Source organism: Drosophila takahashii, chromosome X (assembly GCF_030179915.1).
Source record: "Drosophila takahashii strain IR98-3 E-12201 chromosome X, DtakHiC1v2, whole genome shotgun sequence".
In the NCBI taxonomy this organism is placed as follows: Eukaryota; Metazoa; Arthropoda; class Insecta; order Diptera; family Drosophilidae; genus Drosophila; species Drosophila takahashii.
The window spans coordinates 18,066,277-18,077,624 of NC_091683.1; the positions used below are offsets into that span (position 1 = coordinate 18,066,277).

The window sequence follows — 11,348 nt, forward strand, 5'->3', positions numbered from 1 at the left end:
TGACAGACTTGAGCCTGGGCTTTATCCATCACATCACATCAGAACAGGACTGAACAGAACCGAACGGCACAGTCATCATCATCATCGTTGTCATCACAATCTCCCCCCCGCCGCTTCGATACACACTGACCACCATTGTCATCCGGATTGGGGTTCGGGTTCTGGTTTGGGTTTGGGTTTGGGTTCCATACATATACTATAGAGTAGCCGAGTTGTATCTTTATTACGGTAATTGCTCATTGAACAGGAAATTATTATATGCGTGCGCCTCGGCGTGTCCGCCGTGTCTCCCCTTCGGGCCCCGCGAATTCTTGTGGAGAAGTCCAGCAGGACAGGCCGGAACCCAACGGGTACGTAATAATAGCACAACATGCGTCTGAAACGGGGTTCCCTTCTCCGGATTGATTGGGGGCCTGGGGCGTTCAGCTGATGATGTTTGGGGCCTTTTCTTTTTGTGCGGACAATGCTCGGAAACGAAAAAAAAGGACACCACACACAGGAGAGAGAGGGTGATAGAGTGGGAGAGAGAGCGAAACAAGAGTGATAGAAGGAGCAGATGCAGAATGTAGGATGCAGGATGCTAGATGCTAGATGCCAGATGCTAGATACCAGATGCAGGTTGTAGATTCAGATCGCCTAGGCCAGTGGATCCGGTCCCTGCAGCTCTTCTTGATCAACCTCGAGATTAAAATCGCCGTAATGATCGTTGTCGCCTTCGCCCAACTGACCGTTGTAGTTCAGAATTGGCCGCATGTTCCACACGTAGACTCCATCGCCGGCACCGCGGCGCATGTTCTCCCTCTGCAGATCCATCAGGTTGTTCATGTTGAATACGAAACGCTCCACGTCAATCTGGTGATCCCGCACCAATCGAATCACCGGTCTTGGGGTGAGTCGCAGCTGTCTCTCCACCGAATCGTCCACCGATCCGTCCACCGATCTCTCCTGGCGACGCTCCATTTCGCCGGGTATATTGGTTCCACGTTCCAAGTTCAAGCGATGATTCGCATTCAAACGTGGTCGAAAGGGGTTCATCGTGATGCGCCTCGTAAATTTGCTGTTTTGGTTTTTGTGTTCTTTTGATTTCGTGGATTTTTTGGGGGTTTCAGATATATTATATACGTATATTTAACCGGAATTTCGATCGAAAGGGACTGCAGCGAGTGGGGGGTTTCGAATGACTGAATTATTGCTGACAGGCTGGGGACAAAGCATTCCTGATAGCTAGAAATTGAAAAGGCGACTGAGCAATTGGATTTTTTTTAATAAATATTATATTTTATTTTTATATCAAATATTTCGGGTATTAACTAGAGTTTCGTATACCAAAAAGGAACTTTCAATGAAATACCCATAGGAATCTGGACTTTAAATGCACATACCTGTGTACGCCCGATGCATATTTAATTAAACTTTCACCTCTTCAAAGCCGACAAAGAATCTTTGACGGGGGGACAAGGAGACAAGTCGAAAACACTTTGGTCTCTCGCTTCAATCATTTTCATGGGGGATGGTCGAGGATGTGATGTACCGGCTTCCAGGTCCTGGTCCTGTTACTCATCCAGGTCCTTGGAATACTTAAAAGCTACACGACAGGCTTTAATTAAATCAGTTTTAATTAATGCAAAATGCGAAATTTCAAAAGACGTCGCCCAGGACTTGACTCAAATTGCCGACAACATGGAAAACAGAAACAGTGGAGACCAAAGGATCCCAGGTCCCAGAACTCAGATCCCTTCGAACGCACCGTTTTGTTGTCGCATAATTACAACTCAATTGTAATCCAATTTTGGCCAGGCATATAAATCCGATTCAGGCACAAAGTCACGCCCCCGGCCTGGTGTCTGTGTCAACTTTTTCGGTGTCAAATAAATAAACTTTTGACAGTCGGCAGACAGGCCGGCGGGGTTTTCGAATTTCCAGCCGCCCATTTTCCCCATTCCCCTCCCCAGGAAAAATACCCCATAGTCCATTTTTGTGGCCACCACCGACGGAAATGCAAATTAGTACCAGGGAATGGGAATGGGGATGGGTCCAAAATCAATGACTCAACAGATATACATACATGTCCATCTGACCGAGAGATCATCCATTCAGTCCCATTCAGTCTCGGTCCCAGAACTCTTGATAACTGCAAATTAGTTGCACATGTTCCACATGGGCCACAACTCAAAACAAGACGTGTTTGCACTAATTTGGCCAAAATCAACAGCTGTGTGTACATGTGCTGCCATCTTTTCCCCGCTTTCCGTGTGTGTGTGTGAGTGAGGAAAACTCATCATAACTTTCTTATCAAAAACTTATTTCTTGCTCTTCAGATACCCAGCTGAAGAAGAAGAAGAAGGAGTACCCAAAAAAAAAAAAAAAAGCGAACGAGCGAAATTCTGGGGCGAAAAACGAAAAGGAAAACAGAAAAATTGCCTAGAAAACTTGTTATAATTACACACTGGCACACACGCACACTCTCACACGTGCTGTGATGGTCGCACACTGAAAGAAATGTACAGCACTAAAGCCACAAATATGCTAAGGTATAATTTTTTTGAACACGGTGAAGAGATGGCCAAAACCCGTTATCGATAAAAAAGATTTGCCTGATTTATCTGAAAAATCGATTTCGAAATATTTTAGATTTTAAGGGAGTCCGATATATTATTTATTTATAATATTATTTTCTATGTTTTATTTTGTTGTAATAGTTTTTTTCATGTGTATAACTAACTCGGTGACTGCAGGGCAAGGAATTTCGAATGGGGGGACTTGCATGAACAGGCAACATATGTTGGACTTTGGAGCAAACTTTTGCGAGTTTTCGGGGCGCCCTTCCACAATCACTACCCCCTCGCATGGCACCTCCATTTCTTGGCCAACCTCCTCATCGCCGGATTCCGCATCGTGGAACGTGTGTGTTTTGTGGTTGAGTAGACGCACAGTTTAGGCCCAGAATGCAACAGCTGTGATTCAGGATGGGCCCCCCAAAAATGTCCTGGCTGGAGTTGCGCCGGCTGCCGAGATCCCGTGACAACTTCCTCACTAATCTGCCCGATGAGTCAGGATAAGAACGATAATTGCCTGGGTTAAACCCAGGCGTAACTCTAAGGTTACGAGTTTCGGAGTTTCAGTTTGTTTGGGAAAAATATTGTATTAAAGCTAGGAGAAGTTGGAAACTTTAAAGAAATAAGGGAAGAATCGGCTGATTTCGAAAAGGTAACCCTTAACAATCGACTACCTGACTCCAAAAGTATTGTATACCTCTCAGTCCACAGACCACAAAAGCCCCGTAATATCTTTAAAAAATAATAATGACAACAGTTTCAATGGAGGTCGGAAAACAATCAAAGCAACGGCCACATGATGCCAACTTTTCAGGGGCTCTTCTCAGAAATAAAAACTCGCATCGAAAGCCGAGGGAATTGTTAACGAAGGCCCCCGAAAAAAGAATGGGGTAAATACTAGCGGCACAAAAAAGAAGCAGCAAACTTTTGGGGCCAACTTTTTGTAGTCAAAAGCAAAGGCAAAAGCGAAAAAAAAACAGAAAACGATGGGGACCCCGCCAAACTGTTGGAAAATGTCTAAAAATGGTTCGGCCAACACCGAAAAAAAAGAAAAATAAAATAAATATGCCAATGAAATGGGTTTTCCCGGCCCCACCCAGAAAATTCCGCCGCCAGATGGGGGTGGTGTGCAAAACCGATGGGCCGTCTGGGCCAAAAGCAAAAGCAAAGCCAAGGCGAAAGCCATGTGCTCGCGAATTCGGTACACGTACTTGCGCTATAATTATTTCGTACGTGAGCACGTGAGCCCGCCGAAAGACAATGAGTCGCCGGATCCGGAGAATGGAAATGGAGACCAGAGAACGCAGAACGGAGTTCAAAGTCCCGGAACCCAGAGAACGTCTGCGTCTACGGCCGGAAGAAGATGTCGGAGCCGCTGAGGTTAGCATACAACATGGAGCACATGCACATCAAAGCGTTTAAAAAAACAGTCTTGCCCAACTTAAAGACAACTTTGGTCTTCTAAAGAAAATAGGGGTAATAGGAATGGGAATAAAAAAAGTTTCAAAATGGTAAGACAATATAAATGGCATTTAGTTTAAACTTATATAAATTTTGAATTAATTCCTACTTTTTTTAGTGCTTGGAAAAATAGTAATATTAATTCCAACCATTTTTTAGCTATTTTTTGAGATCCTAACATTATATTTTAAGTACAATCTTGTTTTTTTTTTTGGCTGTGTATCATAAAAACGAGACAAAGGCAACACGTGGCTTCAGTTTTGATTCCCCCAAACGCTAATTTTCTTGACAGCCCGACAGCGCGACACAACATATCAAAATGTTTGGGTTTGGGGCTCTCACCCTCCACGTAATATCCGCCCCAGGACAAAGATCTTTAGCATCCCAGCTGCCTACGTGATGGTTTTTTTATATGAAAATTTATTGGCATTACCTGGAAAGTTACACGAAAAGATTTTCCATCATATTGGTGAATTTATCATCGTCTATCTTAGTGGTGTTTTCCTCTAAGAAAGTTAAAGAGCAAAACTAAACGAAAATCTATCTAAAGAGAAACTAAATATGGGTTGATTCAGACTTTTGTTCGGGTACATAAAAAGTGACTTTTTCAGGATAGCCCTCATCATGGACACTTCGGGACCATATATCTAATTAATGGACCGTCCCCATGGTGCCCATACCCAACTGGCCCACAACTCATCTACGGCGTCATTAGCATCGTCATGATCGGAATAAACGAAAACAGCCACCACTTCCACCGAAAGCGACCGCATGCAGCTTAATTCTCATAAAAGTCACATAAAGTAAATAAGTTTGATTATAAGCCAGAGAAAGGGGAACAAGACAGAGTAAAAAACGGGAGAAAAGTGAGCACACTGGAAAAAAAATGTATAACCGTTAAATAAAAAGGGGAAGTGAACCAAATGAATAAATAAATATACAAATATTTTTAAATATATATTTTTTTAATTTTCCCACATAAATGCATTTTCTAATGTGTTTTATGATTTTGCTGTTTATTTTTAAGAGCTCTGTGCACCTTTGAGTTATATGACAAACTTGTAAAATCATCGATTTAACTTTCAGTACAAAAATGATCAAACAATTTTTTTTTCAGTGCCAATAAAGTGCCAGAGTGGCGGAAAGCAGTTTCAGTTGCAGGACCTGGACCAAAACAGATCCTGGCTTTGGCAGTTGTCACCGCCGCTGGAGTAATTAACATTCACAATGAAAATGAAAACGAGCAACTGCAGCGGTCGGATGGGCAGGTTCTGGGCTGTCTCTGTGGGCGGGACTCTTTTTGCGAGCGGTAAAAGTTTTTAATAACCCGCAACAACAAACACGACGGGGACCACGAAGGACAGCTCAGCTCAGCACAGCACAGCAGCCGGGAAAAAGGCGAGGAAAAGTGGGAAAAGCGGGAAAACGAAAGCACAGAGCAACCGCCAACAGCCACAATAATGACACACAAAACTTTGACAATGTAGTCGTGCGTGCAACAACCCCTCCTCGAACCCCCGATCGCAATCCCAATAGCCACCCCAACCCCAATCCACAATCCCCCCAACCTGCCCCCACTTTCCCCCAGGCACACACCTTTGCCCGCAGGACCCACTTCCGTGTCCAGCGGAAAAGGATTTCTGCCACAACGAAAACAGCAATGAAAACCACAAAATGTTGCCCGTTGGCACACAAAGAAAAAAGCATATCAATATCAGTGGGGTAATCAGGAAATTTTCATAAGAAAACAATAAGTTATTTAATTAAAATTATAAAAGAAATGAGTATATTTTATTCACACAAAATAATTTATTAATAATAACAGATGTTTTGTGTTTCAATAATATTTGAAATATATTATTAATTTAAGCCAATGCTGTTTGATTAATTTTAAAACGAGTTTTTATGTAGACCAGTATATGCTAGCTTAAATATTACTTATAATATTAATAATAATGTCATGAAATCAATAATCAATATTCAATTATCAATAATTATTGATAATATAAATACTTCTTCATTGTATTCGGAATTTTAAATATTTTGGTATCATCCATAAGGAACATTTCCTTTAGATAGCAAAATTTAATTATATAAATATTTAAAATAATCAGATTATATTCCTAATTTAAATCTATCGTTCTGGAAAATCCCTCAAAATAGTTTTGCTTGCAACTGGTTTTTTGCAGTGTAGTGCCTGGATCAGTGGGTGGTTCGGTGGCTTGGTGGTCCAAAGGGTGGGGCGGTACGCGGCCAGCATACGCAACATCAAATTGCTGACCGCACACACAGACGCAGACGGACTGCCTCGGATGGGTATTCAATCGCATCGCCTGTGCAACAATTGAAGCGGTTTTAAAATAAACGAATGCGGCTTATTACGCACATATAGCCCCCCACACCCACACTCGCACACACACACACACAATGAAATAAATGTCAAATTGAAATTGACATGCTGTGACGGGAACGGCACGGTATGGTCCACTCCAATCCACCAAAGGAGCCATATTCGAGGTGTGAAGAGCTCCGTCCCTGTGCGGATTGGGATGCGGATGTGGATGTGGACGCCATGGCCAGCTTTTCACACTGTGACCAATTAAAATTGGATTAGGCCTAGCCGAAGGACCGGAGACCTAATGAAGTGGCCAAGCTGAGCGTTCAATGAACTTCCAGCAAGATTTCGTAGAGAAATTCAATTTCAGTAATAAGTCGAAATAATTTGGATTTATAAACCAGCTAAAGAAACTAATTTCAATGATTATTCTAAATGATTAATTTTTTATGCAGGTAAAATACAAAAACTTTTTAAAGAAGAGGATGTTCTCTTTTTAAAATTTAAATTTTGAATGTGATTTCTGGTATTTTCAAGTTTATACTACCCATGTTTTTACATCCCTAGCCCATGTTTCCATCGAAGACTAATTGTTTGGCCATTATAAGGCCAAAAGAATATGTAAGCAACAAAACCCCCTAACCACTTGAATATCAGTCAACCAAACTCAATGGACTCGACTCCACTGCCAAGGACAAAACCCTCATCAAAGTGTCGTTTGCGATGCTGGCATCACCTGGCGGGATTTGGATTTGGGTTTTGGGTTTTCGGTTTTGGACTTTGCCCCAAGCATCCATTCCACTTAAAGACTTTTCCATTCTTTGATCAGCGCGTGGCTAATAAGATTTTAAAGGGCATTTATGGCAACAAAGGAGCCGGCAAGGGGGCAAAGGAGGGGCACAAATCAAGTGAGAAATGGTAAATGGAAAATGGCAAAAAAGGGGGGCTAAGGCCAACCATTTGCCTGGTAAGACGCCTCTAATTTTATTAATGTTGCCAATTTTCAACGGGTGGCGGGTAGGCAGGGTAACGGGCGGGGGGGTTCAGGTTCAGGTAAGTGCCCCCCAAGGGGGATGGAAAAAAGAGGAAAAGAGGGGATGGTTGTAGCAATAAATGTGCTGCTTACGCGCGCAATTAAATATGAAATATTTAAGAGCTAGCACGGTTCCTTAGCTCTTGGCTGGTATTTTTCTCCCACTCCATCTGGGCTAAGGAAAACCTGGTGGAAAATGTTATTGGGGATTTTCGGGAGGGTGGCGGCTAATTAATAATTTTTAGGCAATTCAGCAGAATGCCGGTGCTCAGGTGGCAAAAACTTCGACGCAACTTGACTTGACTTGATTAAGTTGCTTTTTAATGAAGTTCAAAGTGATTTTACTTGCAATTAATACACCTCACCCTCGCAGGTTGCCCCTTAACCCCACCCACAATGATTGATGGCCGGAAAAGCGGCATAAGGGAAAACTTTTGGCCATGGCCAAACTATTTCCCCGTTTCGCAATCTCGATTATCCGACAGCAATCAGAAATCACCTGATTTGAGATGCACAGGGTTGATTTAATATAATTGTTGAAAATGAGATCGTTCCCTAAAAGCAGGATTTTAAAAATAGCGATAGTTTCTTTTGGCTGTCAATAAGTTTAGTATTTAAAAAAATGTCATAAGTAAAATTAAATTTTTTACTAAACGAAGCTATCGATAATGAGTCCAAACCATCGAAGTTTTTTTCAAAAAAAAGATATAAAATTAATACCTCGACTGATGGTTGTCAGATAAATCGGCGGATGTCGTCGGGCCCCACAATGCCCACTCATTCCGAAGGATAACACTTATCCTCAACAACAACTAATTGGAGCTGCAGCAAATGTCTCCAATTCCCAAGGAACGGGTGCGGGATCAAGGGAGAGTCCCCATAGAGCATATAAATAACCATAAATGCCGAGCAACACCCAGGCCAGCAGCAAATTTTTGCGGTTGAGTTTCTTTTCTGGCCGAGAGAGCTCTTGGCAAAAACACCGAGTGCCCGCCCGACAATTATTTACACTCGAAAGTTTTGCCAAGTTGGCCGAGCACAAATGAAGTTGCAACTGCTGTGGATGCCAGGATATTTTCCAGGCGCTGCCGGTAGATGTCAGGACATGCGAACATGTGTATCTTCGTATCCTCGTACCAGCTAAAGGGGCCACGAGTTATTCGCAGGTGGCTCTGGTGGCCCAGGTGACTCGGGTGAGGCAAGACAGGATGTGGTTGGAGACGAGGCGGAGAATTATGCAACTGCTGTGCTGGGGAAGCCACAGGACGGCACTTCTTGTTGTCAACCCGGCTCCAACTCCAAGTCCACTTCTTCGAACTCCAGCCTCGAACTGCTCATCCTCCTTGGCTCCCGTTGTCCTTGCAGACAATTAAGCAAGGACAATGCGCAGCACAGGCTTTGTAAAAGCTCATGCATGCACACTGGCATCGCAGGTCTGGAGAATCCACACAGGAAGAAAGCGAGTCCTCAAATTGGCCTAAAGTATAGTTTGATTATTATTTTCGTTGTTTTTGTGAAAAATCGGGATCGAATTGTCGGCCAAATCATATTAAATTATCTTCTACTTTTCCAGCTGATTTATAAATTTTTGTCAAATTTTTTACATTATTTATAAGTCACATTTTTTTGACACTTTTTATAATAAAATCATTTAAATTTTTCTCTCTGCACATAGCACACCTGAGCTCCTTCTCCGTCCGGATGTGTTAAGCCGTAGAGCCGGGGAAGTTCATTGCCGAAACTTTCTGTCCGTACAGGAAGCTCTGTCCGTCCGTCCGTCCTTCTGAAGCCATGAACGCAATTTGCCTGTCAGTGGCTCAGTGCGTTTTGCCTGTGGCAAATTACAAAGCATACCATGATTTACCTAATTGCAGCACTGCACATCTCTTGATAGCATAGCAGCCCCCCAAGAAGTGCGATTGCTTTTTTAAAATTGTTTCTGGGCACTCCAATGGGCAAGAAGAGTGTCTTCCACAAGATGCTAAAGAATTCGCGGTGAGAGAAAAATAACTTTTATTTTCCTTTAAATGTCGATCAAATAAAAACACCTCTTAGGGCCGGTTTCTCGAGTCCCTGTCAAAATCCCTGATAGCTATCTGTTCGAAAAACTTAAAGACCAGATAAACTGTTCGTAAAAGCAAATCCGCTTTCTCGACTGCTTTAATTTATCTGAACGAGAAACAATTACAGAGTGCTGTTAACTCACAGAATTGTGCTGTAAAGCGCAAAAAATAGCGTGCTTCGATTATTTCATCAGCTGTTTGGGTATAATTCAAAGGAAAATTCAGCTGTGATTTCGTTTCTTCTTCTTAGTTGGCTTTGGGAAATCAGCTGTCATTCTATCGAGACGAAAACGCTTAACAGGGACTCAGAGTCCCTGTCAAAGTTAGCTCTCACATTGGTGCTCGAGAAAGCCAAAATGCCTTAGCTGGGACTTTTTCTGTTCGAGAAATGTTAGCCGGCACTCGAGAAACCGGCCCTTAACGAGGTAAAAAACTAGTGACGACCGCACCTTCAACATACAAAAGTTCTGATATCAACATTTGTGACGAAAAATTATTACACTCGTCATTAAATAGACTTTCTAATCTTTTCTTATTCGGCCCGCCGTAGCAAACTATTCCAGCCTTTTTCCCTTTACGGGCATTTTCTATTGCAGCGTGACGAATGAGAAAAGATTAGAAAGTCTATTTAATGACGAGTGTCATTACGGCTTTCCGAATTTTAGCTATTTATAGCTGTTTTCCCGCAAAACTAGCTAGTTTTTCCAAAAGTGGTAGAACAAAAGTTTTTTACATCGATGTGATGAACGTCATATCAAATTTTCAGAACTTAAAAAACATATTTTGGACAAGTGGACAAGTGGACAAACTGACAAACAGAATTAAATTTTCATTTTGGGAAGAAGAAGAAAATCTTATTTTGGCTATAACTTTTGAACGGAGAGTCGGATTTTGACAAATGACCCCTCATTCGACGGGTATTTTCAAAAGAAATACAACTAAAACATTGCGAGGGGGCATTTATCCCCACCGGCCCCAACAGCTCCAAATTTCGAAATTTTCACTTTTTCACTTTCACCGCTCTCTCTCCCAAGCCAATTGATTTTCTTAAAGTCTTGGTATGCAATCCTGTTAGTTTTCGCAATACCTTTCGATAGGTGTATTATTCATTATGATCGGACCATCACAGTAGATTTTCATTTCTTCGTGTATATATAGTAGTCGCCTTCGCACACTCTCCTGGTGCGCTTCGTCACTACATGGACTGCCGTCCATAGTGATAAGGATTTTTTATTTCCATCCCAATTTATTTCCAATTTTATTTAGCCCAATTTTTGCAGCCATGACAAATGTTCAACAATTACAAAATTGCCCGCACACACCCACACACATGCACACAATTTGGCAAACAAAATTTACAAAATTTTCCAAAAACCATCCACCCACACACATAGGCACACACCCACACACGCACACACATGCCGACGGGGTAAAATTGAGTAAATTTGCAGTCGCTTTTTTCTCGCTTCTCGTGGTTCCAGCTGGGGCTCGACTTAATTTGCCATACAGCCCAAATTCATGAGCATGCTCAACTGGGGGTCAGCTATGACCACCACTGCACCACCCACTGCACCACTTCCCACGACCATGTTGATGATGATGGCCATGGCGATGGCAATGATGACAACATGTGTGCCTAAGCGCCCACTATAAACTGCGTTGGAAGGACCGAATAGCAGGACGAAGGATGAGGGACGACCGGACATCGCGGTGGGTTGTAGTGTTGTTGCAGTGTGGGTGGGGAAGAGAAAGGAAAGGGTTGATTACTGTTGGTGGGGCGGTTGGGTTAAGTGTCGCAACATGCCATTTAAAATGGGCGGATGATTCGGCTGCATGATAAGCGAGATGAACGAACACTTGGGCTATGCCATGAATATGAAGGCTCTTTGTGACCCGAGTGC

At 42.6% G+C, this 11,348-nt stretch overlaps 1 protein-coding gene across 1 annotated transcript; it reads right to left on the bottom strand.

Moving 5' to 3' along the window:
* Nucleotides 1–636: 636 nt before the first annotated feature.
* LOC108060826 (uncharacterized) lies at nt 637–1,035 on the bottom strand. The gene has a single exon (XM_017146719.2). The coding sequence runs from the start codon at nt 1,033–1,035 to the stop codon at nt 637–639; it is 399 nt and encodes a 132-aa protein (XP_017002208.2).
* Between the last annotated feature and the right edge of the window lie 10,313 nt (nt 1,036–11,348).